The sequence below is a fragment of the Ranitomeya imitator genome, chromosome 9, assembly GCF_032444005.1.
Source record: "Ranitomeya imitator isolate aRanImi1 chromosome 9, aRanImi1.pri, whole genome shotgun sequence".
In the NCBI taxonomy this organism is placed as follows: domain Eukaryota; kingdom Metazoa; phylum Chordata; class Amphibia; order Anura; family Dendrobatidae; genus Ranitomeya; species Ranitomeya imitator.
The window spans coordinates 66,652,595-66,679,633 of NC_091290.1; the positions used below are offsets into that span (position 1 = coordinate 66,652,595).

Genomic DNA, 27,039 nt, shown 5'->3' on the forward strand with positions numbered 1-27,039 from the left:
TTTGCCTTCATCATCCTGATAGCATCCTGCTGCCGATGTTGAAAAGCTGCTGATGTATAATTTGACATTTATGCTTCTGTGGCCTTGAAGTAACACAAACATTTGTTTCCTTTTCAGACTTCTTAGAAGCGGAATATTAAGAATTGTGAAGGCCGGAGCACAATGTGGGCTACTGTAGCTAAACATTTATTACAGAGCAAAGTCCAATTCTCTGTAGCACACACATCACTAAAAGTTCAAAGGAACAAACATTTTCCTTCTAGATCTCTGCCATATTTCTCCCGCTGGCAGCATAGTGCTCCTGTAGAGGAGCAGACATTCCCCCCTGAAGCCATGATTCAGAATGTGGAGATTTTAGATGCTCAGCGCTTTGTCTGTGTGCACTGGGAGGATGGAGGACAAAGTCTGTACCCATATGTATGGCTGAGAGATAACTGCCAGTGTCCAGAGTGTTTCCTTCATTCTGCAAAAGCAAGAAAACTCCCTATTGAAAATTTGGATGTGAACATTGGTCTAAGAAATGCTAATCTGACTGACGCAAACAAGGTAACATGTTTTTTATGATTCCATGAGTTTATATAGATGACATGTAGGTTATCCAAGCACTACAAAATAATACTGCATACCTAATCTAGGATTCTCTGTATTGAGCTTCCTCTGCAGACATCCTCCCCCCAGGCAATAGAGAACTGTCAATCACTATTCAGGAAGAGTAAAACTAATGGGCAAAACAGTGCACTGAGCACCCTCATTAGCAGTCATCTTCCCCAGTTTCCAGCACCACTCCTGTCCTCTTCTGGGTCATGTGACTGCTATTCCCACTTGCTAGATCACACTGGGATTTACAGTGGGGCAAAAAAGTATTTAGTCAGTCAGCAATAGTGCAAGTTCCACCACTTAAAAAGATGAGAGGCATCTGTAATTTACATCATAGGTAGACCTCAACTATGGGAGACAAACTGAGACAAAAAAATCCAGAAAATCACATTGTCTGTTTTTTTAACATTTTTTTTGCATATTATGGTGGAAAATAAGTATTTGGTCAGAAACAAACAATCAAGATTTCTGGCTCTCACAGACCTGTAACTTCTTCTTTAAGAGTCTCCTCTTTCCTCCACTCATTACCTGTAGTAATGGCACCTGTTTAAACTTGTTATCAGTATAAAAAGACACCTGTGCACACCCTCAAACAGTCTGACTCCAAACTCCACTATGGTGAAGACCAAAGAGCTGTCAAAGGACACCAGAAACAAAATTGTAGCCCTGCACCAGGCTGGGAAGACTGAATCTGCAATAGCCAACCAGCTTGGAGTGAAGAAATCAACAGTGGGAGCAATAATTAGCAAATGGAAGATATACAAGACCACTGATAATCTCCCTCGATCTGGGGCTCCACGCAAAATCCCACCCCGTGGAGTCAGAATGATCACAAGAACGGTGAGCAAAAATCCCAGAACCACGCGGGGGGACCTAGTGAATGAACTGCAGAGAGCTGGGACCAATGTAACAAGGCCTACCATAAGTAACACACTACGCCACCATGGACTCAGATCCTGCAGTGCCAGACGTGTCCCACTGCTTAAGCCAGTACATGTCCAGGCCCGTCTGAAGTTTGCTAGAGAGCATTTGGATGATCCAGAGGAGTTTTGGGAGAATGTCCTATGGTCTGATGAAACCAAACTGGAACTGTTTGGTAGAAACACAACTTGTCGTGTTTGGAGGAAAAAGAATACTGAGTTGCATCCATCAAACACCATACCTACTGTAAAGCATGGTGGTGGAAACATCATGCTTTGGGGCTGTTTCTCTGCAAAGGGGCCAGGACGACTGATCCGGGTACATGAAAGAATGAATGGGGCCATGTATCGTGAGATTTTGAGTGCAAACCTCCTTCCATCAGCAAGGGCATTGAAGATGAAACGTGGCTGGGTCTTTCAACATGACAATGATCCAAAGCACACCGCCAGGGGAACGAAGGAGTGGCTTCGTAAGAAGCATTTCAAGGTCCTGGAGTGGCCTAGCCAGTCTCCAGATCTCAACCCTATAGAAAACCTTTGGAGGGAGTTGAAAGTCCGTGTTGCCAAGCGAAAAGCCAAAAACATCACTGCTCTAGAGGAGATCTGCATGGAGGAATGGGCCAACATACCAACAACAGTGTGTGGCAACCTTGTGAAGACTTACAGAAAACGTTTGACCTCTGTCATTGCCAACAAAGGATATATTACAAAGTATTGAGATGAAATTTTGTTTCTGACCAAATACTTATTTTCCACCATAATATGCAAATAAAATGTTAAAAAAACAGACAATGTGATTTTCTGGATTTTTTTTTCTCAGTTTGTCTCCCATAGTTGAGGTCTACCTATGATGTAAATTACAGACGCCTCTCATCTTTTTAAGTGGTGGAACTTGCACTATTGCTGACTGACTAAATACTTTTTTGCCCCACTGTATGTGTGGGCTGGAAGTCGCTTTTATCATCTAGGCTTATGGAGCCTTGTTCTCACGCTCATAAGATTACTTTGTAAAAGTGACTTCCGTCTCACATATAGATCCCAATGTCAGCCGGCAAGTTGAAATGGAAGTCATGAGCCCCAGAAGAGGACCAGGGCATGGCTAAAAATTTAATGTACATCACGCATGAAAGGTGCCCTTATCTTCAACAACAAGCTCTGGTACCAGGTCCTTGCAGGTTCAATTTCAGGTTTTGTCTGACAAAGAACATTTTCTTAGGGTTGAGCGAAATGGATCGTTCATTTTCAAAAGTCGCCGACTTTTGGCACAGTCGGGTTTCACGAAACCCGACCCGATCCCTGTGTGGGGTCGGCCATGCGGTACGCGACTTTCGCGCCAAAGTCGCGTTTCAATGACGCTAAAAGCGCCATTTCTCAGCCAATGAAGGTGGACGCAGAGTGTGGGCAGCGTGATGACATAGGTCCTGGTCCCCACCATCTTAGAGAAGGGTATTGCAGTGATTGGCTTGCTGTCTGTGTCGTCACAGGGGCTATAAAGAGGCGTTCCCGCCGACCGCCATCTTACTGCTGCTGATCTGAGCATAGGGAGAGGTTGCTGCCGCTTCGTCAGAAGCAGGGATAGCGTTAGGCAGGGTCCATTAACCACCAAACCGCTTGTGCTGTAGCGATTTCCACTGTCCAACACCACCTTTTGTTTGCAGGGACAGCGGAAGCTACATTTTTTTTCCTCAGCGCTGTAGCTCATTGGGCTGCCCTAGAAGGCTCCCTGATAGCTGCATTGCTGTGTGTACGCCGCTGTGCAAACCAACTGCTTTTTTCAAAGCACAAATCCTGTTGTTCCTTCCTTTCTGCACAGCTATCTTTTTTGTTTGTCCACACTTTTGATGTAATTTGTGCAGCAGTCCACTCCTTCTTATTGCTGCCTGCCATACCTGGCTGAGATTACTGCAGGGAGATAGTAATTGTAGGACAGTCCCTTTTTTTTTCTTTTTTTTTTTTAATTACATTAAAAAAAACAGTGGGAGATTAATATTGGCCTTTCTGCTTGTCTGCCAGTCCTGAGTGTGCCATCTCTCTTAAATAGTGGGCCATAGAAAGCCTAGTTTTTTTTTTTTAAATTTGGTATCTAAATTCTCCCTGAAGAAATAAAAAAAAACGTGGGAGATTAATATTGGCCTTTCTGCTTGTGTGCCAGTCCTGAGTGTGCCATCTCTCTTAAATAGTGGGCCATAGAAAGCCTAGTGTTTTTTTTTTTAAAAATTGGTATCTAAATTCTCCCTGAAAAAAAAAAACCTGTGGGAGATTAATATTGGCGTTTCTGCTTGTCTGCCAGTCCTGAGTGTGCCATCTCTCTTAAATAGTGGGCCATAGAAAGCCTAGTTTTTTTTTTAAATTTGGTATCTAAATTCTCCCTGAAAAAATATAAAAAAACGTGGGAGATTAATATTGGCCTTTCTGCTTGTCTGCCAGTCCTGAGTGTGCCATCTCTCTTAAATAGTGGGCCATAGAAAGCCTAGTGTTTTTTTTTTTAAATTTGGTATCTAAATTCTCCCTGAAAAAAAAAAACCTGTGGGAGATTAATATTGGCCTTTCTGCTTGTCTGCCAGTCCTGATTGTGCCATCTCTCTTAAATACTGGGCCATAGAAAGCCTAGTGTTTTTTTTTTAATTTGGTATCTAAATTCTCTCTGAAAAAAAAAAACCTGTGGGAGATTAATATTGGCCTTTCTGCTTGTCTGACAGTCCTGAGTGTGCCATCTCTCTTAAATAGTGGGCCATAGAAAGCTTTTTTTTTTTTTTTTTTATTTGGTATCTAAATTCTCCCTGAAAAAAAAAAAACCTGTGGGAGATTAATATTGGCCTTTCTGCTTGTCTGCCAGTCCTGCGTGTGCCATCTCTCTTAAATAGTGGGTCATAGAAAGCCTAGTTTTTTTTTTAAATTTGGTATCTAAATTCTCCCTGAAAAAATAAAAAAAACGTGGGAGATTAATATTGGCCTTTCTGCTTGTCTGCCAGTCCTGATTGTGCCATCTCTCTTAAATAGTGGGCCATAGAAAGCCTAGTTTTTTTTTCTTAAATTTGGTATCTAAATTCTCCCTGAAAAAATAAAGAAAAACGTGGGAGATTAATATTGGCCTTTCTGCTTGTCTGCCAGTCCTGAGTGTGCCATCTCTCTTAAATAGTGGGCCATAGAAAGTCTAGTTGTTTTTTTTAAATTTTGTATCTAAATTCTCCCTGAAAAAATAAAAAAACGTCGGGGATTAATATTGGCCTTTCTGCTTGTCTGCCAGTCCTGATTGTGCCATCTCTCTTAAATAGTGGGCCATAGAAAGCCTAGTTTTTTTTTCTTAAATTTGGTATCTAAATTCTCCCTGAAAAAATAAAAAAAAAACGTGGGATATTAATATTGGCCTTTCTGCTTGTCTGCCAGTCCTGATTGTGCCATCTCTCTTAAATAGTGGGCCATAGAAAGCCTAGTTTTTTTTTTTAAATTTGGTATCTAAATTCTCCCTGAAAAAATAAAAAAAAACGTGGGAGATTAATATTGGCCTTTCTGCTTGTCTGCCAGTCCTGAGTGTGCCATCTCTCTTAAATAGTGGGCCATAGAAAGCCTAGTGTTTTTTTTTTAAAAATTGGTATCTAAATTCTCCCTGAAAAAATAAAGAAAAACGTGGGAGATTAATATTGGCCTTTCTGCTTGTCTGCCAGTCCTGAGTGTGCCATCTCTCTTAAATAGTGGGCCATAGAAAGCCTAGTGTTTTTTTTTTAAAAATTGGTATCTAAATTCTCCCTGAAAAAAAAAAACCTGTGGGAGATTAATATTGGCCTTTCTGCTTGTCTGCCAGTCCTGAGTGTGCCATCTCTCTTAAATAGTGGGCCATAGAAAGCCTAGTGTTTTTTTTTTAAAAATTGGCATCTAAATTCTCCCTGAAAAAAACAAACCTGTGGGAGATTAATATTGGCCTTTCTGCTTGTCTGCCAGTCCTGAGTGTGCCATCTCTCTTAAATAATGGGCCATAGAAAGCCTAGTGTTTTTTTCAAAAAATTTGGTATCTAAATTCTCCCTGAAAAAAAAAAAAAACCTGTGGGAGATTAATATTGGCCTTTCTGCTTGTCTGCCAGTCCTGAGTGTGCCATCTCTCTTAAATAGTGGGCCATAGAAAGCCTAGTTGTTTTTTTTAAATTTGGTATCTAAATTCTCCCTGAAAAAATAAAAAAAAACGTGGGGGATTAATATTGGCCTTTCTGCTTGTCTGCCAGTCCTAATTGTGCCATCTCTCTTAAATAGTGGGCCATAGAAAGCCTAGTGTTTTTTTTTTTTTAAATTGGCATCTAAATTCTCCCTGAAAAAAAAAACCTGTGGGAGATTAATATTGGCCGTTGTGCTTGTCTGCCAGTCCTGAGTGTGCCATCTCTCTTAAATAGTGGGCCATAGAAAGCCTAGTTTTTTTTTCTTAAATTTGGTATCTAAATTCTCCCTGAAAAAATAAAAAAAAACGTGTGAGATTAATATTGTCCTTTCTGCTTGTCTGCCAGTCCTGATTGTGCCATCTCTCTTAAATAGTGGGCCATAGAAAGCCTAGTTTGTTTTTTTAAATTTGGTATCTAAATTCTCCCTGAAAAAATAAAAAAAAACGTGGGAGATTAATATTGGCCTTTCTGCTTGTCTGCCAGTCCTGATTGTGCCATCTCTCTTAAATAGTGGGCCATAGAAAGCCTAGTGTTTTTTTTTTAAAAATTGGTATCTAAATTCTCCCTGAAAAAAAAAACCTGTGGGAGATTAATATTGGCCTTTCTGCTTGTCTGCCAGTCCTGAGTGTGCCATCTCTCTTAAATAGTGGGCCATAGAAAGCCTAGTTTTTTTTAAAATTTGGTATCTAAATTCTCCCTGAAAAAATAAAAAAAAGTGGGAGATTAATATTGGCCTTTCTGCTTGTCTGCCAGTCCTGATTGTGCCATCTCTCTTAAATAGTGGGCCATAGAAAGCCTAGTTTTTTTTCTTAAATTTGGTATCTAAATTCTCCCTGAAAAAATAAAGAAAAACGTGGGAGATTAATATTGGCCTTTCTGCTTGTCTGACAGTCCTGATTGTGCCATCTCTCTTAAATAGTGGGCCATAGAAAGCCTAGTTTTTTTTTCTTAAATTTGGTATCGAAATTCTCCCTGAAAAAAAAAAAAACCTGTGGGAGATTAATATTGGCCTTTCTGCTTGTCTGCCAGTCCTGAGTGTGCCATCTCTCTTAAATAGTGGGCCATAGAAAGCCTAGTTGTTTTTTTTAAATTTGGTATCTAAATTCTCCCTGAAAAAATAAAAAAAAACGTGGGGGATTAATATTGGCCTTTCTGCTTGTCTGCCAGTCCTAATTGTGCCATCTCTCTTAAATAGTGGGCCATAGAAAGCCTAGTGTTTTTTTTTTTTAAATTGGCATCTAAATTCTCCCTGAAAAAAAAAACCTGTGGGAGATTAATATTGGCCGTTGTGCTTGTCTGCCAGTCCTGAGTGTGCCATCTCTCTTAAATAGTGGGCCATAGAAAGCCTAGTTTTTTTTTCTTAAATTTGGTATCTAAATTCTCCCTGAAAAAATAAAAAAAAACGTGTGAGATTAATATTGTCCTTTCTGCTTGTCTGCCAGTCCTGATTGTGCCATCTCTCTTAAATAGTGGGCCATAGAAAGCCTAGTTTGTTTTTTTAAATTTGGTATCTAAATTCTCCCTGAAAAAATAAAAAAAAACGTGGGAGATTAATATTGGCCTTTCTGCTTGTCTGCCAGTCCTGATTGTGCCATCTCTCTTAAATAGTGGGCCATAGAAAGCCTAGTGTTTTTTTAAAAAAAATTGGTATCTAAATTCTCCCTGAAAAAAAAAAACCTGTGGGAGATTAATATTGGCCTTTCTGCTTGTCTGCCAGTCCTGAGTGTGCCATCTCTCTTAAATAGTGGGCCATAGAAAGCCTAGTTTTTTTTAAAATTTGGTATCTAAATTCTCCCTGAAAAAATAAAAAAAAGTGGGAGATTAATATTGGCCTTTCTGCTTGTCTGCCAGTCCTGACTGTGCCATCTCTCTTAAATAGTGGGCCATAGAAAGCCTAGTTTTTTTTCTTAAATTTGGTATCTAAATTCTCCCTGAAAAAATAAAGAAAAACGTGGGAGATTAATATTGGCCTTTCTGCTTGTCTGACAGTCCTGATTGTGCCATGCCATCTCTCTTAAATAGTGGGCCATAGAAAGCCTAGTTTTTTTTTCTTAAATTTGGTATCTAAATTCTCCCTGAAAAAATAAAAAAAAACGTGGGAGATTAATATTGGCCTTTCTGCTTGTCTGCCAGTCCTGATTGTGCCATCTCTCTTAAATAGTGGGCCATGGAAAGCCTAGTTTTTTTTTTTTTTTTTTAATTTGGTATCTAAATTCTCCCTGAAAAAATAAAGAAAAACGTGGGAGATTAATATTAGCCTTTCTGCTTGTCTGCCAGTCCTGAGTGTGCCATCTCTCTTAGATAGTGGGCCATAGAAAGCCTAGTTTTTTTTTAAATTTGGTATCTAAATTCTCCCTGAAAAAATAAAAAAAAACGTGGGGGATTAATATTGGCCTTTCTACTTGTCTGCCAGTCCTGATTGTGCCATCTCTCTTAAATAGTGGGCCATAGAAAGCCTAGTTTTTTTTTTCTTAAATTTGGTATCTAAATTTTCCCTGAAATAATAAAAAAAAACGTGGGAGATTAATATTGGCCTTTCTGCTTGTCTGCCAGTCCTGATTGTACCATCTCTCTTAAATAGTGGGCCATAGAAAGCCTAGTGTTTTTTTTTTTAAATTGGTATCTAAATTCTCCCTGAAAAAAAAAAAACCTGTGGGAGATTAATATTGGCCTTTCTGCTTGTCTGCCAGTCCTGAGTGTGCCATCTCTCTTAAATAGTGGGCCATAGAAAGCCTAGTTTTTTTATTTAAATTTGGTATCTAAATTCTCCCTGAAAAAATAAAAAAACGTGGGAGATTAATATTGGCCTTTCTGCTTGTCTGCCACTCCTGATTGTGCCATCTCTCTTAAATAGTGGGCCATAGAAAGCCTAGTTTTTTTTTTTAAATTTGGTATCTAAATTCTCCCTGAAAAAATTAAAAAAAAGTGGGAGATTAATATTGGCCTTTCTGCTTGTCTGCCAGTCCTGAGTGTGCCATCTCTCTTAAATAGTGGGCCATAGAAAGCCTAGTGTTTTTTTTTTTTAAATTGGCATCTAAATTCTCCCTGAAAAAAAAAACCTGTGGGAGATTAATATTGGCCTTTCTGCTTGTCTGCCAGTCCTGAGTGTGCCATCTCTCTTAAATAGTGGGCCATAGAAAGCCTAGTGTTTTTTTCAAAAAATTTGGTATCTAAATTCTCCCTGAAAAAAAAAAAAACCTGTGGGAGATTAATATTGGCCTTTCTGCTTGTCTGCCAGTCCTGAGTGTGCCATCTCTCTTAAATAGTGGGCCATAGAAAGCCTAGTTGTTTTTTTTAAATTTGGTATCTAAATTCTCCCTGAAAAAATAAAAAAAAACGTGGGGGATTAATATTGGCCTTTCTGCTTGTCTGCCAGTCCTAATTGTGCCATCTCTCTTAAATAGTGGGCCATAGAAAGCCTAGTGTTTTTTTTTTTTTAAAATTGGCATCTAAATTCTCCCTGAAAAAAAAACCTGTGGGAGATTAATATTGGCCGTTCTGCTTGTCTGCCAGTCCTGAGTGTGCCATCTCTCTTAAATAGTGGGCCATAGAAAGCCTAGTTTTTTTTTCTTAAATTTGGTATCTAAATTCTCCCTGAAAAAATAAAAAAAAACGTGTGAGATTAATATTGGCCTTTCTGCTTGTCTGCCAGTCCTGATTGTGCCATCTCTTTTAAATAGTGGGCCATAGAAAGCCTAGTTTGTTTTTTTAAATTTGGTATCTAAATTCTCCCTGAAAAAATAAAAAAAAACGTGGGAGATTAATATTGGCCTTTCTGCTTGTCTGCCAGTCCTGATTGTGCCATCTCTCTTAAATAGTGGGCCATAGAAAGCCTAGTGTTTTTTTTTTAAAAATTGGTATCTAAATTCTCCCTGAAAAAAAAAAACCTGTGGGAGATTAATATTGGCCTTTCTGCTTGTCTGCCAGTCCTGAGTGTGCCATCTCTCTTAAATAGTGGGCCATAGAAAGCCTAGTTTTTTTTTAAATTTGGTATCTAAATTCTCCCTGAAAAAATAAAAAAAAATGGGAGATTAATATTGGCCTTTCTGCTTGTCTGCCAGTCCTGATTGTGCCATCTCTCTTAAATAGTGGGCCATAGAAAGCCTAGTTTTTTTTCTTAAATTTGGTATCTAAATTCTCCCTGAAAAAATAAAGAAAAACGTGGGAGATTAATATTGGCCTTTCTGCTTGTCTGACAGTCCTGATTGTGCCATCTCTCTTAAATAGTGGGCCATAGAAAGCCTAGTTTTTTTTTCTTAAATTTGGTATCTAAATTCTCCCTGAAAAAATAAAAAAAAACGTTGGAGATTAATATTGGCCTTTCTGCTTGTCTGCCAGTCCTGATTGTGCCATCTCTCTTAAATAGTGGGCCATGGAAAGACTAGTTTTTTTTTTTTTTTTTTAATTTGGTATCAAATTCTCCCTGAAAAAATAAAAAAAAATGTGGGAGATTAATATTAGCCTTTCTGCTTGTCTGCCAGTCCTGAGTGTGCCATCTCTCTTAGATAGTGGGCCATAGAAAGCCAAGTTTTTTTTTTAAATTTGGTATCTAAATTCTCCCTGAAAAAATAAAAAAAACGTGGGGGATTAATATTGGCCTTTCTGCTTGTCTGCTAGTCCTGATTGTGCCATCTCTCTTAAATAGTGGGCCATAGAAAGCCTAGTTTTTTATTTTCTTAAATTTGGTATCTAAATTCTCCCTGAAAAAATAAAAAAAAACGTGGGAGATTAATATTGGCCTTTCTGCTTGTCTGCCAGTCCTGATTGTACCATCTCTCTTAAATAGTGGGCCATAGAAAGCCTAGTTTTTTTATTTAAATTTGGTATCTAAATTCTCCCTGAAAAAATAAAAAACCTGTGGGAGATTAATATTGGCCTTTCTGCTTGTCTGCCAGTCCTGAGTGTGCCATCTCTCTTAAATAGTGGGCCATAGAAAGCCTAGTTTTTTTTTCCTTAAATTTGGTATCTAAATTCTCCCTGAAAAAATAAAAAAAAACGTGGGAGATTAATATTAGCCTTTCTGCTTGTCTGCCAGTCCTGAGTGTGCCATCTCTCTTAAGTAGGGGGCCATAGAACGCCTAGTAGTTTTTTTTTAAATTTGGTATCTAAATTCTCCCTGAAAAAATAAAAAAAAACGTGGGGGATTAATATTGGCCTTTCTGCTTGTCTGCCAGTCCTGATTGTGCCATCTCTCTTAAATAGTGGGCCATAGAAAGCCTAGTTTTTTTTTTCTTAAATTTGGTATCCAAATTCTCCCTGAAAAAATAAAAAAAAACGTGGGAGATTAATATTGGCCTTTCTGCTTGTCTGCCAGTCCTGATTGTACCATCTCTCTTAAATAGTGGGCCATAGAAAGCCTAGTGTTTTTTTTTTTTAAATTGGTATCTAAATTCTCCCTGAAAAAAAAAACCTGTGGGAGATTAATATTGGCCTTTCTGCTTGTCTGCCAGTCCTGAGTGTGCCATCTCTCTTAAATAGTGGGCCATAGAAAGCCTAGTTTTTTTTTTTAAATTTGGTATCTAAATTCTCCCTGAAAAAATAAAAAAAAACGTGGGAGATTAATATTGGCCTTTCTGCTTGTCTGCCAGTCCTGATTGTGCCATCTCTCTTAAATAGTGGGCCATAGAAAGCCTAGTTGTTTTTTTTTTTAATTTGGTATCTATATTCTTCCTGAAAAAATAAAAAAAAACGTGAGAGATTAATATTGGCCGTCCTGCTTGTCTGCCAGTCCTGAGTGTGCCATCTCTGTTAAATAGTGGGCCATAGAAAGCCTAGTTTTTTTTTTTAAATTTAGTATCTAAATTCTCCCTGAAAAAATAAAAAAAAGTGGGAGATTAATATTGGCCTTTCTGCTTGTCTGCCAGTCCTGAGTGTGCCATCTCTCTTAAATAGTGGGCCATAGAAAGCCTAGTGTTTTTTTTTTAAATTTGGTATCAAAATTCTCCCTGAAAAAAAAAAAACTGTGGGAGATTAATATTGGCCTTTCTGCTTGTCTGCCAGTCCTGAGTGTGCCATCTCTCTTAAATAGTGGGCCATAGAAAGCCTAGTTTTTTTTTTAATTTGGTATCTAAATTCTCCCTGAAAAAATAAAAAAACGTGGGAGATTAATATTTAACTTTATGCTTGTCTGCCAGTCCTGAGTGTGCCATCTCTCTTAAATAGTGGGCCATAGAAAGCCTAGTGTTGTTTTTTAATTTTTTTAATTTTGGTATCTACATTCTCCCTGAAAAAAAAAACTTGTGGGAGATTAATATTGGCCTTTCTGCTTGTCTGAAAGTCCCGAGTGTGCCATCTCTCTTAAATAGTGGGCCATAGAAAGCCTAGATTTTTTTTTAAATTTGGTATCTAAATTCTCCCTGAAAAAATTAAAAAAAACGTGGGAGATTAATATTGGCCTTTCTGCTTGTCTGCCAGTCCTGATTGTGCCATCTCTCTTAAATAGTGGGCCATAGAAAGCCTAGTGTATTTTTTAAAAAAAATTGGTATCTAAATTCTCCCTGAAAAAAAAAAACCTGTGGGAGATTAATATTGGCCTTTCTGCTTGTCTGCCAGTCCTGATTGTGCCATCTCTCTTAAATAGTGGGCCATAGAAAGCCTAGTTGTTTTTTTTTTTTAATTTGGTATCTATATTCTCCCTGAAAAAATAAAAAAAAACGTGAGAGATTAATATTGGCCTTTCTGCTTGTCTGCCAGTCCTGATTGTACCATCTCTCTTAAATAGTGGGCCATAGAAAGCCTAGTTTTTTTTTCTTAAATTTGGTATCTAAATTCTCCCTGAAAAAATAAAAAAAAACGTGGGAGATTAATATTAGCCTTTCTGCTTGTCTGCCAGTCCTGAGTGTGCCATCTCTCTTAAATAGTGGGCCATAGAAAGCCTAGTTTTTTTTTTTTTTAAATTTGGTATCTAAATTCTCCCTGAAAAAATTAAAAAAAACGTGGGGGATTAATATTGGCCTTTCTGCTTGTCTGCCAGTCCTGATTGTGCCATCTCTCTTAAATAGTGGGCCATAGAAAGCCTAGTTTTTTTTCTTAAATTTGGTATCTAAATTCTCCCTGAAAAAATAAAAAAAAACATGGGAGATTAATATTGGCCTTTCTGCTTGTCTGCCAGTCCTGATTGTACCATCTCTCTTAAATAGTGGGCCATAGAAAGCCTAGTGTTTTTTTTTTTTAAATTGGTATCTAAATTCTCCCTGAAAAAAAAAAACCTGTGGGAGATTAATATTGGCCTTTCTGCTTGTCTGCCAGTCCTGAGTGTGCCATCTCTCTTAAATAGTGGGCCATAGAAAGCCTAGTTTTTTTTTTTTAAATTTGGTATCTAAATTCTCCCTGAAAAAATAAAAAAAAACGTGGGAGATTAATATTGGCCTTTCTGCTTGTCTGCCAGTCCTGATTGTGCCATCTCTCTTAAATAGTGGGCCATAGAAAGCCTAGTTGTTGTTTTTTTTTAATTTGGTATCTATATTCTCCCTGAAAAAATAAAAAAAAACGTGAGAGATTAATATTGGCCTTTCTGCTTGTCTGCCAGTCCTGAGTGTGCCATCTCTCTTAAATAGTGGGACATACAAAGCCTAGTTTTTTTTTTTAAATTTGGTATCTAAATTCTACCTAAAAAAATAAAAAAAAACGTGGGAGATTAATATTGGCCTTTCTGCTTGTCTGCCAGTCCTGATTGTGCCATCTCTCTTAAATAGTGGGCCATAGAAAGCCTAGTTGTTTTTTTTTTTAATTTGGTATCTATATTCTCCCTGAAAAAATAAAAAAAAACGTGAGAGATTAATATTGGCCTTTCTGCTTGTCTGCCAGTCCTGATTGTACCATCTCTCTTAAATAGTGGGCCATAGAAAGCCTAGTTTTTTTTTAAATTTGGTATCTAAATTCTCCCTGAAAAAATAAAAAAAAACGTGGGAGATTAATATTGGCCTTTCTGCTTGTCTGCCAGTCCTGATTGTGCCATCTCTCTTAAATAGTGGGCCATAGAAAGCCTAGTGTTTTTAAAAAAAAAAATTGGTATCTAAATTCTCCCTGAAAAAAAAAAAACCTGTGGGAGATTAATATTGGCCTTTCTGCTTGTCTGCCAGTCCTGAGTGTGCCATCTCTCTTAAATAGTGGGCCATAGAAAGCCTAGTTTTTTTTTTTGAATTTGGTATCTAAATTCTCCCTGAAAAAATAAAAAAAGTGGGAGATTAATATTGGCCTTTCTGCTTGTCTGCCAGTCCTGATTGTGCCATCTCTCTTAAATAGTGGGCCATAGAAAGCCTAGTTGTTTTTTTTTTTTAATTTGGTATCTATATTCTCCCTGAAAAAATAAAAAAAACCGTGAGAGATTAATATTGGCCTTTCTGCTTGTCTGCCAGTCCTGATTGTACCATCTCAAATAGTGGGCCATAGAAAGCCTAGTTTTTTTTTTTAAATTTGGTATCTAAATTCTCCCTGAAAAAATAAAAAAAAACGTGGGAGATTAATATTGGCCTTTCTGCTTGTCTGCCAGTCCTGATTGTGCCATCTCTCTTAAATAGGGGGCCATAGAAAGCCTAGTGTTTTTTAAAAAAAAAATTGGTATCTAAATTCTCCCTGAAAAAAAAAAACCTGTGGGAGATTAATATTGGCCTTTCTGCTTGTCTGCCAGTCCTGACTGTGCCATCTCAAATAGTGGGCCATAGAAAGCCTAGGTTTTTTTTTTAAATTTGGTATCTAAATTCTCCCTGAAAAAATAAAAAAACGTGGGAGATTAATATTGGCCTTTCTGCTTGTCTGCCAGTCCTGAGTGTGCCATCTCTCTTAAATAGTGGGCCATAGAAAGCCTAGTTTTTTTTTCTTAAATTTGGTATCTAAATTCTCCCTGAAAAAATAAAAAAAAACGTGGGAGATTAATATTAGCCTTTCTGCTTGTCTGCCAGTCCTGAGTGTGCCATCTCTCTTAAATAGTGGGCCATAGAAAGCCTAGTTGTTTTTTTTTTAAATTTGGTATCTAAATTCTCCCTGAAAAAATAAAAAAAAACGTGGGGGATTAATATTGGCCTTTCTGCTTGTCTGCCAGTCCTGATTGTGCCATCTCTCTTAAATAGTGGGCCATAGAAAGCCTAGTTTTTTTTCTTAAATTTGGTATCTAAATTCTCCCTGAAAAAATAAAAAAAAACATGGGAGATTAATATTGGCCTTTCTGCTTGTCTGCCAGTCCTGATTGTACCATCTCTCTTAAATAGTGGGCCATAGAAAGCCTAGTGTTTTTTTTTTTTAAATTGGTATCTAAATTCTCCCTGAAAAAATAAAAAAAAACGTGGGAGATTAATATTGGCCTTTCTGCTTGTCTGCCAGTCCTGATTGTGCCATCTCTCTTAAATAGTGGGCCATAGAAAGCCTAGTTGTTTTTTTTTTTTAATTTGGTATCTATATTCTCCCTGAAAAAATAAAAAAAAACGTGAGAGATTAATATTGGCCTTTCTGCTTGTCTGCCAGTCCTGAGTGTGCCATCTCTCTTAAATAGTGGGACATACAAAGCCTAGTTTTTTTTTTTAAATTTGGTATCTAAATTCTACCTAAAAAAATAAAAAAAAACGTGGGAGATTAATATTGGCCTTTCTGCTTGTCTGCCAGTCCTGATTGTGCCATCTCTCTTAAATAGTGGGCCATAGAAAGCCTAGTTGTTTTTTTTTTTTAATTTGGTATCTATATTCTCCCTGAAAAAATAAAAAAAAACGTGAGAGATTAATATTGGCCTTTCTGCTTGTCTGCCAGTCCTGATTGTACCATCTCTCTCAAATAGTGGGCCATAGAAAGCCTAGTTTTTTTTTTAAAATTTGGTATCTAAATTCTCCCTGAAAAAATAAAAAAACGTGGGAGATTAATATTGGCCTTTCTGCTTGTCTGCCAGTCCTGAGTGTGCCATCTCTCTTAAATAGTGGGCCATAGAAAGCCTAGTTTTTTTTTCTTAAATTTGGTATCTAAATTCTCCCTGAAAAAATAAAAAAAAACGTGGGAGATTAATATTAGCCTTTCTGCTTGTCTGCCAGTCCTGAGTGTGCCATCTCTCTTAAATAGTGGGCCATAGAAAGCCTAGTTGTTTTTTTTTTAAATTTGGTATCTAAATTCTCCCTGAAAAAATAAAAAAAAACGTGGGGGATTAATATTGGCCTTTCTGCTTGTCTGCCAGTCCTGATTGTGCCATCTCTCTTAAATAGTGGGCCATAGAAAGCCTAGTTTTTTTTCTTAAATTTGGTATCTAAATTCTCCCTGAAAAAATAAAAAAAAACATGGGAGATTAATATTGGCCTTTCTGCTTGTCTGCCAGTCCTGATTGTACCATCTCTCTTAAATAGTGGGCCATAGAAAGCCTAGTGTTTTTTTTTTTTAAATTGGTATCTAAATTCTCCCTGAAAAAATAAAAAAAAACGTGGGAGATTAATATTGGCCTTTCTGCTTGTCTGCCAGTCCTGATTGTGCCATCTCTCTTAAATAGTGGGCCATAGAAAGCCTAGTTGTTTTTTTTTTTTAATTTGGTATCTATATTCTCCCTGAAAAAATAAAAAAAAACGTGAGAGATTAATATTGGCCTTTCTGCTTGTCTGCCAGTCCTGAGTGTGCCATCTCTCTTAAATAGTGGGACATACAAAGCCTAGTTTTTTTTTTTAAATTTGGTATCTAAATTCTACCTAAAAAAATAAAAAAAAACGTGGGAGATTAATATTGGCCTTTCTGCTTGTCTGCCAGTCCTGATTGTGCAATCTCTCTTAAATAGTGGGCCATAGAAAGCCTAGTTGTTTTTTTTTTTTAATTTGGTATCTATATTCTCCCTGAAAAAATAAAAAAAAACGTGAGAGATTAATATTGGCCTTTCTGCTTGTCTGCCAGTCCTGATTGTACCATCTCTCTTAAATAGTGGGCCATAGAAAGCCTAGTTTTTTTTTAAATTTGGTATCTAAATTCTCCCTGAAAAAATAAAAAAAAACGTGGGAGATTAATATTGGCCTTTCTGCTTGTCTGCCAGTCCTGATTGTGCCATCTCTCTTAAATAGTGGGCCATAGAAAGCCTAGTGTTTTTTAAAAAAAAAATTGGTATCTAAATTCTCCCTGAAAAAAAAAAAACCTGTGGGAGATTAATATTGGCCTTTCTGCTTGTCTGCCAGTCCTGAGTGTGCCATCTCTCTTAAATAGTGGGCCATAGAAAGCCTAGTTTTTTTTTTTGAATTTGGTATCTAAATTCTCCCTGAAAAAATAAAAAAAGTGGGAGATTAAAATTGGCCTTTCTGCTTGTCTGCCAGTCCTGATTGTGCCATCTCTCTTAAATAGTGGGCCATAGAAAGCCTAGTTGTTTTTTTTTTTTAATTTGGTATCTATATTCTCCCTGAAAAAATAAAAAAAACCGTGAGAGATTAATATTGGCCTTTCTGCTTGTCTGCCAGTCCTGATTGTACCATCTCAAATAGTGGGCCATAGAAAGCCTAGTTTTTTTTTTAAATTTGGTATCTAAATTCTCCCTGAAAAAATAAAAAAAAACGTGGGAGATTAATATTGGCCTTTCTGCTTGTCTGCCAGTCCTGATTGTGCCATCTCTCTTAAATAGGGGGCCATAGAAAGCCTAGTGTTTTTTAAAAAAAAAATTGGTATCTAAATTCTCCCTGAAAAAAAAAAACCTGTGGTAGATTAATATTGGCCTTTCTGCTTGTCTGCCAGTCCTGACTGTGCCATCTCAAATAGTGGGCCATAGAAAGCCTAGTTTTTTTTTTAAATTTGGTATCTAAATTCTCCCTGAAAAAATAAAAAAAAACGTGGAGGATTAATATTGGCCTTTCTGCTTGTCTGCCAGTCCTGATTGTGCCATCTCTCTTAAATAGTGGGCCATAGAAAGCCTAGTTTTTTTTTCTTAAATTTGGTATCTAAATTCTCCCTGAAAAAATAAAAAAAAACGTGGGGGATTAATATTGGCCTTTCTGCTTGTCTGCCAGTCCTGATTGTGCCATCTCTCTTAAATAGTGGGCCATAGAAAGCCTAGTTTTTTTTCTTAAATTTGGTATCTAAATTCTCCCTGAAAAAATAAAAAAAAACATGGGAGATTAATATTGGCCTTTCTGCTTGTCTGCCAGTCCTGATTGTACCATCTCTCTTAAATAGTGGGCCATAGAAAGCCTAGTGTTTTTTTTTTTTAAATTGGTATCTAAATTCTCCCTGAAAAAAAAAAACCTGTGGGAGATTAATATTGGCCTTTCTGCTTGTCTGCCAGTCCTGAGTGTGCCATCTCTCTTAAATAGTGGGCCATAGAAAGCCTAGTTTTTTTTTTTTAAATTTGGTATCTAAATTCTCCCTGAAAAAATAAAAAAAAACGTGGGAGATTAATATTGGCCTTTCTGCTTGTCTGCCAGTCCTGATTGTGCCATCTCTCTTAAATAGTGGGCCATAGAAAGCCTAGTTGTTGTTTTTTTTTAATTTGGTATCTATATTCTCCCTGAAAAAATAAAAAAAAACGTGAGAGATTAATATTGGCCTTTCTGCTTGTCTGCCAGTCCTGAGTGTGCCATCTCTTTTAAATAGTGGGCCATAGAAAGCCTAGTTTGTTTTTTTAAATTTGGTATCTAAATTCTCCCTGAAAAAATAAAAAAAAACGTGGGAGATTAATATTGGCCTTTCTGCTTGTCTGCCAGTCCTGATTGTGCCATCTCTCTTAAATAGTGGGCCATAGAAAGCCTAGTGTTTTTTTAAAAAAAATTGGTATCTAAATTCTCCCTGAAAAAAAAAAACCTGTGGGAGATTAATATTGGCCTTTCTGCTTGTCTGCCAGTCCTGAGTGTGCCATCTCTCTTAAATAGTGGGCCATAGAAAGCCTAGTTTTTTTTTAAATTTGGTATCTAAATTCTCCCTGAAAAAATAAAAAAAAATGGGAGATTAATATTGGCCTTTCTGCTTGTCTGCCAGTCCTGATTGTGCCATCTCTCTTAAATAGTGGGCCATAGAAAGCCTAGTTTTTTTTCTTAAATTTGGTATCTAAATTCTCCCTGAAAAAATAAAGAAAAATGTGGGAGATTAATATTGGCCTTTCTGCTTGTCTGACAGTCCTGATTGTGCCATCTCTCTTAAATAGTGGGCCATAGAAAGCCTAGTTTTTTTTTCTTAAATTTGGTATCTAAATTCTCCCTGAAAAAATAAAAAAAAACGTTGGAGATTAATATTGGCCTTTCTGCTTGTCTGCCAGTCCTGATTGTGCCATCTCTCTTAAATAGTGGGCCATGGAAAGCCTAGTTTTTTTTTTTTTTTTTTAATTTGGTATCAAATTCTCCCTGAAAAAATAAAAAAAAATGTGGGAGATTAATATTAGCCTTTCTGCTTGTCTGCCAGTCCTGAGTGTGCCATCTCTCTTAGATAGTGGGCCATAGAAAGCCAAGTTTTTTTTTTAAATTTGGTATCTAAATTCTCCCTGAAAAACTAAAAAAAACGTGGGGGATTAATATTGGCCTTTCTGCTTGTCTGCTAGTCCTGATTGTGCCATCTCTCTTAAATAGTGGGCCATAGAAAGCCTAGTTTTTTATTTTCTTAAATTTGGTATCTAAATTCTCCCTGAAAAAATAAAAAAAAACGTGGGAGATTAATATTGGCCTTTCTGCTTGTCTGCCAGTCCTGATTGTACCATCTCTCTTAAATAGTGGGCCATAGAAAGCCTAGTTTTTTTATTTAAATTTGGTATCTAAATTCTCCCTGAAAAAATAAAAAACCTGTGGGAGATTAATATTGGCCTTTCTGCTTGTCTGCCAGTCCTGAGTGTGCCATCTCTCTTAAATAGTGGGCCATAGAAAGCCTAGTTTTTTTTTCCTTAAATTTGGTATCTAAATTCTCCCTGAAAAAATAAAAAAAAACGTGGGAGATTAATATTAGCCTTTCTGCTTGTCTGCCAGTCCTGAGTGTGCCATCTCTCTTAAGTAGTGGGCCATAGAACGCCTAGTAGTTTTTTTTTAAATTTGGTATCTAAATTCTCCCTGAAAAAATAAAAAAAAACGTGGGGGATTAATATTGGCCTTTCTGCTTGTCTGCCAGTCCTGATTGTGCCATCTCTCTTAAATAGTGGGCCATAGAAAGCCTAGTTTTTTTTTTCTAAAATTTGGTATCCAAATTCTCCCTGAAAAAAAATAAAAAAAAACGTGGGAGATTAATATTGGCCTTTCTGCTTGTCTGCCAGTCCTGATTGTACCATCTCTCTTAAATAGTGGGCCATAGAAAGCCTAGTGTTTTTTTTTTTTAAATTGGTATCTAAATTCTCCCTGAAAAAAAAAACCTGTGGGAGATTAATATTGGCCTTTCTGCTTGTCTGCCAGTCCTGAGTGTGCCATCTCTCTTAAATAGTGGGCCATAGAAAGCCTAGTTTTTTTTTTTAAATTTGGTATCTAAATTCTCCCTGAAAAAATAAAAAAAAACGTGGGAGATTAATATTGGCCTTTCTGCTTGTCTGCCAGTCCTGATTGTGCCATCTCTCTTAAATAGTGGGCCATAGAAAGCCTAGTTGTTTTTTTTTTTAATTTGGTATCTATATTCTTCCTGAAAAAATAAAAAAAAACGTGAGAGATTAATATTGGCCGTCCTGCTTGTCTGCCAGTCCTGAGTGTGCCATCTCTGTTAAATAGTGGGCCATAGAAAGCCTAGTTTTTTTTTTTTAATTTAGTATCTAAATTCTCCCTGAAAAAATAAAAAAAAGTGGGAGATTAATATTGGCCTTTCTGCTTGTCTGCCAGTCCTGAGTGTGCCATCTCTCTTAAATAGTGGGCCATAGAAAGCCTAGTTTTTTTTTAAAAATTTGGTATCTAAATTCTCCCTGAAAAAATAAAAAAACGTGGGAGATTAATATTGGCCTTTCTGCTTGTCTGCCAGTCCTGAGTGTGCCATCTCTCTTAAATAGTTGGACATATAAAGCCTAGTTTTTTTTTTAAATTTGGTATCTAAATTCTACCTGAAAAAATAAAAAAAATGTTGGAGATAAATATTGGCCTTTCTGCTTGTGTGCCAGTCCCGAGTGTGCCATCTCTCTTAAATAGTGGGCCATAGAAAGCCTAGTGTTTTTTTTTTAAATTTGGTATCAAAATTCTCCCTGAAAAAAAAAAAACTGTGGGAGATTAATATTGGCCTTTCTGCTTGTCTGCCAGTCCTGAGTGTGCCATCTCTCTTAAATAGTGGGCCATAGAAAGCCTAGTTTTTTTTTTAATTTGGTATCTAAATTCTCCCTGAAAAAATAAAAAAACGTGGGAGATTAATATTTAACTTTATGCTTGTCTGCCAGTCCTGAGTGTGCCATCTCTCTTAAATAGTGGGCCATAGAAAGCCTAGTGTTGTTTTTTAATTTTTTTTAATTTTGGTATCTACATTCTCCCTGAAAAAAAAAACTTGTGGGAGATTAATATTGGCCTTTCTGCTTGTCTGAAAGTCCCGAGTGTGCCATCTCTCTTAAATAGTGGGCCATAGAAAGCCTAGATTTTTTTTTAAATTTGGTATCTAAATTCTCCCTGAAAAAATTAAAAAAAACGTGGGAGATTAATATTGGCCTTTCTGCTTGTCTGCCAGTCCTGATTGTGCCATCTCTCTTAAATAGTGGGCCATAGAAAGCCTAGTGTATTTTTTAAAAAAAATTGGTATCTAAATTCTCCCTGAAAAAAAAAAACCTGTGGGAGATTAATATTGGCCTTTCTGCTTGTCTGCCAGTCCTGATTGTGCCATCTCTCTTAAATAGTGGGCCATAGAAAGCCTAGTTGTTTTTTTTTTTTAATTTGGTATCTATATTCTCCCTGAAAAAATAAAAAAAAACGTGAGAGATTAATATTGGCCTTTCTGCTTGTCTGCCAGTCCTGATTGTACCATCTCAAATAGTGGGCCATAGAAAGCCTAGTTTTTTTTTTAAATTTGGTATCTAAATTCTCCCTGAAAAAATAAAAAAACGTGGGAGATTAATATTGGCCTTTCTGCTTGTCTGCCAGTCCTGAGTGTGCCATCTCTCTTAAATAGTGGGCCATAGAAAGCCTAGTTTTTTTTTCTTAAATTTGGTATCTAAATTCTCCCTGAAAAAATAAAAAAAAACGTGGGAGATTAATATTAGCCTTTCTGCTTGTCTGCCAGTCCTGAGTGTGCCATCTCTCTTAAATAGTGGGCCATAGAAAGCCTAGTTTTTTTTTTTTTTAAATTTGGTATCTAAATTCTCCCTGAAAAAATAAAAAAAAACGTGGGGGATTAATATTGGCCTTTCTGCTTGTCTGCCAGTCCTGATTGTGCCATCTCTCTTAAATAGTGGGCCATAGAAAGCCTAGTTTTTTTTCTTAAATTTGGTATCTAAATTCTCCCTGAAAAAATAAAAAAAAACATGGGAGATTAATATTGGCCTTTCTGCTTGTCTGCCAGTCCTGATTGTACCATCTCTCTTAAATAGTGGGCCATAGAAAGCCTAGTGTTTTTTTTTTTTAAATTGGTATCTAAATTCTCCCTGAAAAAAAAAAACCTGTGGGAGATTAATATTGGCCTTTCTGCTTGTCTGCCAGTCCTGAGTGTGCCATCTCTCTTAAATAGTGGGCCATAGAAAGCCTAGTTTTTTTTTCCTTAAATTTGGTATCTAAATTCTCCCTGAAAAAATAAAAAAACGTGGGAGATTAATATTGGCCTTTCTGCTTGTCTGCCAGTCCTGAGTGTGCCATCTCTCTTAAATAGTTGGACATATAAAGCCTAGTTTTTTTTTTAAATTTGGTATCTAAATTCTACCTGAAAAAATAAAAAAAACGTTGGAGATAAATATTGGCCTTTCTGCTTGTGTGCCAGTCCCGAGTGTGCCATCTCTCTTAAATAGTGGGCCATAGAAAGCCTAGTGTTTTTTTTTTAAATTTGGTATCAAAATTCTCCCTGAAAAAAAAAAAACTGTGGGAGATTAATATTGGCCTTTCTGCTTGTCTGCCAGTCCTGAGTGTGCCATCTCTCTTAAATAGTGGGCCATAGAAAGCCTAGTTTTTTTTTTAATTTGGTATCTAAATTCTCCCTGAAAAAATAAAAAAACGTGGGAGATTAATATTTAACTTTATGCTTGTCTGCCAGTCCTGAGTGTGCCATCTCTCTTAAATAGTGGGCCATAGAAAGCCTAGTGTTGTTTTTTAATTTTTTTAATTTTGGTATCTACATTCTCCCTGAAAAAAAAAACTTGTGGGAGATTAATATTGGCCTTTCTGCTTGTCTGAAAGTCCCGAGTGTGCCATCTCTCTTAAATAGTGGGCCATAGAAAGCCTAGATTTTTTTTTAAATTTGGTATCTAAATTCTCCCTGAAAAAATTAAAAAAAACGTGGGAGATTAATATTGGCCTTTCTGCTTGTCTGCCAGTCCTGATTGTGCCATCTCTCTTAAATAGTGGGCCATAGAAAGCCTAGTGTATTTTTTAAAAAAAATTGGTATCTAAATTCTCCCTGAAAAAAAAAAACCTGTGGGAGATTAATATTGGCCTTTCTGCTTGTCTGCCAGTCCTGATTGTGCCATCTCTCTTAAATAGTGGGCCATAGAAAGCCTAGTTGTTTTTTTTTTTTAATTTGGTATCTATATTCTCCCTGAAAAAATAAAAAAAAACGTGAGAGATTAATATTGGCCTTTCTGCTTGTCTGCCAGTCCTGATTGTACCATCTCAAATAGTGGGCCATAGAAAGCCTAGTTTAATTTTTAAATTTGGTATCTAAATTCTCCCTGAAAAAATAAAAAAACGTGGGAGATTAATATTGGCCTTTCTGCTTGTCTGCCAGTCCTGAGTGTGCCATCTCTCTTAAATAGTGGGCCATAGAAAGCCTAGTTTTTTTTTCTTAAATTTGGTATCTAAATTCTCCCTGAAAAAATAAAAAAAAACGTGGGAGATTAATATTAGCCTTTCTGCTTGTCTGCCAGTCCTGAGTGTGCCATCTCTCTTAAATAGTGGGCCATAGAAAGCCTAGTTTTTTTTTTTTTTAAATTTGGTATCTAAATTCTCCCTGAAAAAATAAAAAAAAACGTGGGGGATTAATATTGGCCTTTCTGCTTGTCTGCCAGTCCTGATTGTGCCATCTCTCTTAAATAGTGGGCCATAGAAAGCCTAGTTTTTTTTCTTAAATTTGGTATCTAAATTCTCCCTGAAAAAATAAAAAAAAACATGGGAGATTAATATTGGCCTTTCTGCTTGTCTGCCAGTCCTGATTGTACCATCTCTCTTAAATAGTGGGCCATAGAAAGCCTAGTGTTTTTTTTTTTTAAATTGGTATCTAAATTCTCCCTGAAAAAAAAAAACCTGTGGGAGATTAATATTGGCCTTTCTGCTTGTCTGCCAGTCCTGAGTGTGCCATCTCTCTTAAATAGTGGGCCATAGAAAGCCTAGTTTTTTTTTTTTAAATTTGGTATCTAAATTCTCCCTGAAAAAATAAAAAAAAACGTGGGAGATTAATATTGGCCTTTCTGCTTGTCTGACAGTCCTGATTGTGCCATCTCTCTTAAATAGTGGGCCATAGAAAGCCTAGTTGTTGTTTTTTTTTAATTTGGTATCTATATTCTCCCTGAAAAAATAAAAAAAAACGTGAGAGATTAATATTGGCCTTTCTGCTTGTCTGCCAGTCCTGATTGTACCATCTCTCTTAAATAGTGGGCCATAGAAAGCCTAGTTTTTTTTTAAATTTGGTATCTAAATTCTCCCTGAAAAAATAAAAAAAAACGTGGGAGATTAATATTGGCCTTTCTGCTTGTCTGCCAGTCCTGATTGTGCCATCTCTCTTAAATAGTGGGCCATAGAAAGCCTAGTGTTTTTTAAAAAAAAAATTGGTATCTAAATTCTCCCTGAAAAAAAAAAAACCTGTGGGAGATTAATATTGGCCTTTCTGCTTGTCTGCCAGTCCTGAGTGTGCCATCTCTCTTAAATAGTGGGCCATAGAAAGCCTAGTTTTTTTTTTTGAATTTGGTATCTAAATTCTCCCTGAAAAAATAAAAAAAGTGGGAGATTAATATTGGCCTTTCTGCTTGTCTGCCAGTCCTGATTGTGCCATCTCTCTTAAATAGTGGGCCATAGAAAGCCTAGTTGTTTTTTTTTTTTAATTTGGTATCTATATTCTCCCTGAAAAAATAAAAAAAACCGTGAGAGATTAATATTGGCCTTTCTGCTTGTCTGCCAGTCCTGATTGTACCATCTCAAATAGTGGGCCATAGAAAGCCTAGTTTTTTTTTTTAAATTTGGTATCTAAATTCTCCCTGAAAAAATAAAAAAAAACGTGGGAGATTAATATTGGCCTTTCTGCTTGTCTGCCAGTCCTGATTGTGCCATCTCTCTTAAATAGGGGGCCATAGAAAGCCTAGTGTTTTTTAAAAAAAAAATTGGTATCTAAATTCTCCCTGAAAAAAAAAAACCTGTGGGAGATTAATATTGGCCTTTCTGCTTGTCTGCCAGTCCTGACTGTGCCATCTCAAATAGTGGGCCATAGAAAGCCTAGTTTTTTTTTTTAAATTTGGTATCTAAATTCTCCCTGAAAAAATAAAAAAACGTGGGAGATTAATATTGGCCTTTCTGCTTGTCTGCCAGTCCTGAGTGTGCCATCTCTCTTAAATAGTGGGCCATAGAAAGCCTAGTTTTTTTTTCTTAAATTTGGTATCTAAATTCTCCCTGAAAAAATAAAAAAAAACGTGGGAGATTAATATTAGCCTTTCTGCTTGTCTGCCAGTCCTGAGTGTGCCATCTCTCTTAAATAGTGGGCCATAGAAAGCCTAGTTGTTTTTTTTTTAAATTTGGTATCTAAATTCTCCCTGAAAAAATAAAAAAAAACGTGGGGGATTAATATTGGCCTTTCTGCTTGTCTGCCAGTCCTGATTGTGCCATCTCTCTTAAATAGTGGGCCATAGAAAGCCTAGTTTTTTTTCTTAAATTTGGTATCTAAATTCTCCCTGAAAAAATAAAAAAAAACATGGGAGATTAATATTGGCCTTTCTGCTTGTCTGCCAGTCCTGATTGTACCATCTCTCTTAAATAGTGGGCCATAGAAAGCCTAGTGTTTTTTTTTTTTAAATTGGTATCTAAATTCTCCCTGAAAAAATAAAAAAAAACGTGGGAGATTAATATTGGCCTTTCTGCTTGTCTGCCAGTCCTGATTGTGCCATCTCTCTTAAATAGTGGGCCATAGAAAGCCTAGTTGTTTTTTTTTTTTAATTTGGTATCTATATTCTCCCTGAAAAAATAAAAAAAACCGTGAGAGATTAATATTGGCCTTTCTGCTTGTCTGCCAGTCCTGAGTGTGCCATCTCTCTTAAATAGTGGGACATACAAAGCCTAGTTTTTTTTTTTAAATTTGGTATCTAAATTCTACCTAAAAAAATAAAAAAAAACGTGGGAGATTAATATTGGCCTTTCTGCTTGTCTGCCAGTCCTGATTGTGCCATCTCTCTTAAATAGTGGGCCATAGAAAGCCTAGTTGTTTTTTTTTTTTAATTTGGTATCTATATTCTCCCTGAAAAAATAAAAAAAAACGTGAGAGATTAATATTGGCCTTTCTGCTTGTCTGCCAGTCCTGATTGTACCATCTCTCTCAAATAGTGGGCCATAGAAAGCCTAGTTTTTTTTTTTAAATTTGGTATCTAAATTCTCCCTGAAAAAATAAAAAAACGTGGGAGATTAATATTGGCCTTTCTGCTTGTCTGCCAGTCCTGAGTGTGCCATCTCTCTTAAATAGTGGGCCATAGAAAGCCTAGTTTTTTTTTCTTAAATTTGGTATCTAAATTCTCCCTGAAAAAATAAAAAAAAACGTGGGAGATTAATATTAGCCTTTCTGCTTGTCTGCCAGTCCTGAGTGTGCCATCTCTCTTAAATAGTGGGCCATAGAAAGCCTAGTTGTTTTTTTTTTAAATTTGGTATCTAAATTCTCCCTGAAAAAATAAAAAAAAACGTGGGGGATTAATATTGGCCTTTCTGCTTGTCTGCCAGTCCTGATTGTGCCATCTCTCTTAAATAGTGGGCCATAGAAAGCCTAGTTTTTTTTCTTAAATTTGGTATCTAAATTCTCCCTGAAAAAATAAAAAAAAACATGGGAGATTAATATTGGCCTTTCTGCTTGTCTGCCAGTCCTGATTGTACCATCTCTCTTAAATAGTGGGCCATAGAAAGCCTAGTGTTTTTTTTTTTTAAATTGGTATCTAAATTCTCCCTGAAAAAATAAAAAAAAACGTGGGAGATTAATATTGGCCTTTCTGCTTGTCTGCCAGTCCTGATTGTGCCATCTCTCTTAAATAGTGGGCCATAGAAAGCCTAGTTGTTTTTTTTTTTTAATTTGGTATCTATATTCTCCCTGAAAAAATAAAAAAAAACGTGAGAGATTAATATTGGCCTTTCTGCTTGTCTGCCAGTCCTGAGTGTGCCATCTCTCTTAAATAGTGGGACATA

The 27,039-nt window shown here is 36.6% G+C and overlaps 1 protein-coding gene across 1 annotated transcript in view; it reads left to right on the forward strand.

Annotated features, from left to right (window-relative positions):
• Window positions 1-27,039, forward strand: part of BBOX1 (gamma-butyrobetaine hydroxylase 1) — a 458,160-nt gene that overhangs the window by 45,519 nt on the left and 385,602 nt on the right. Inside the window, exon 2 of the mRNA XM_069740409.1 lies at window positions 118-546. Within this exon, the coding sequence (XP_069596510.1) occupies window positions 163-546 (384 nt within the window). The 5' untranslated portion in view covers window positions 118-162. The remainder of the gene's footprint in view (window positions 1-117; window positions 547-27,039) is intronic.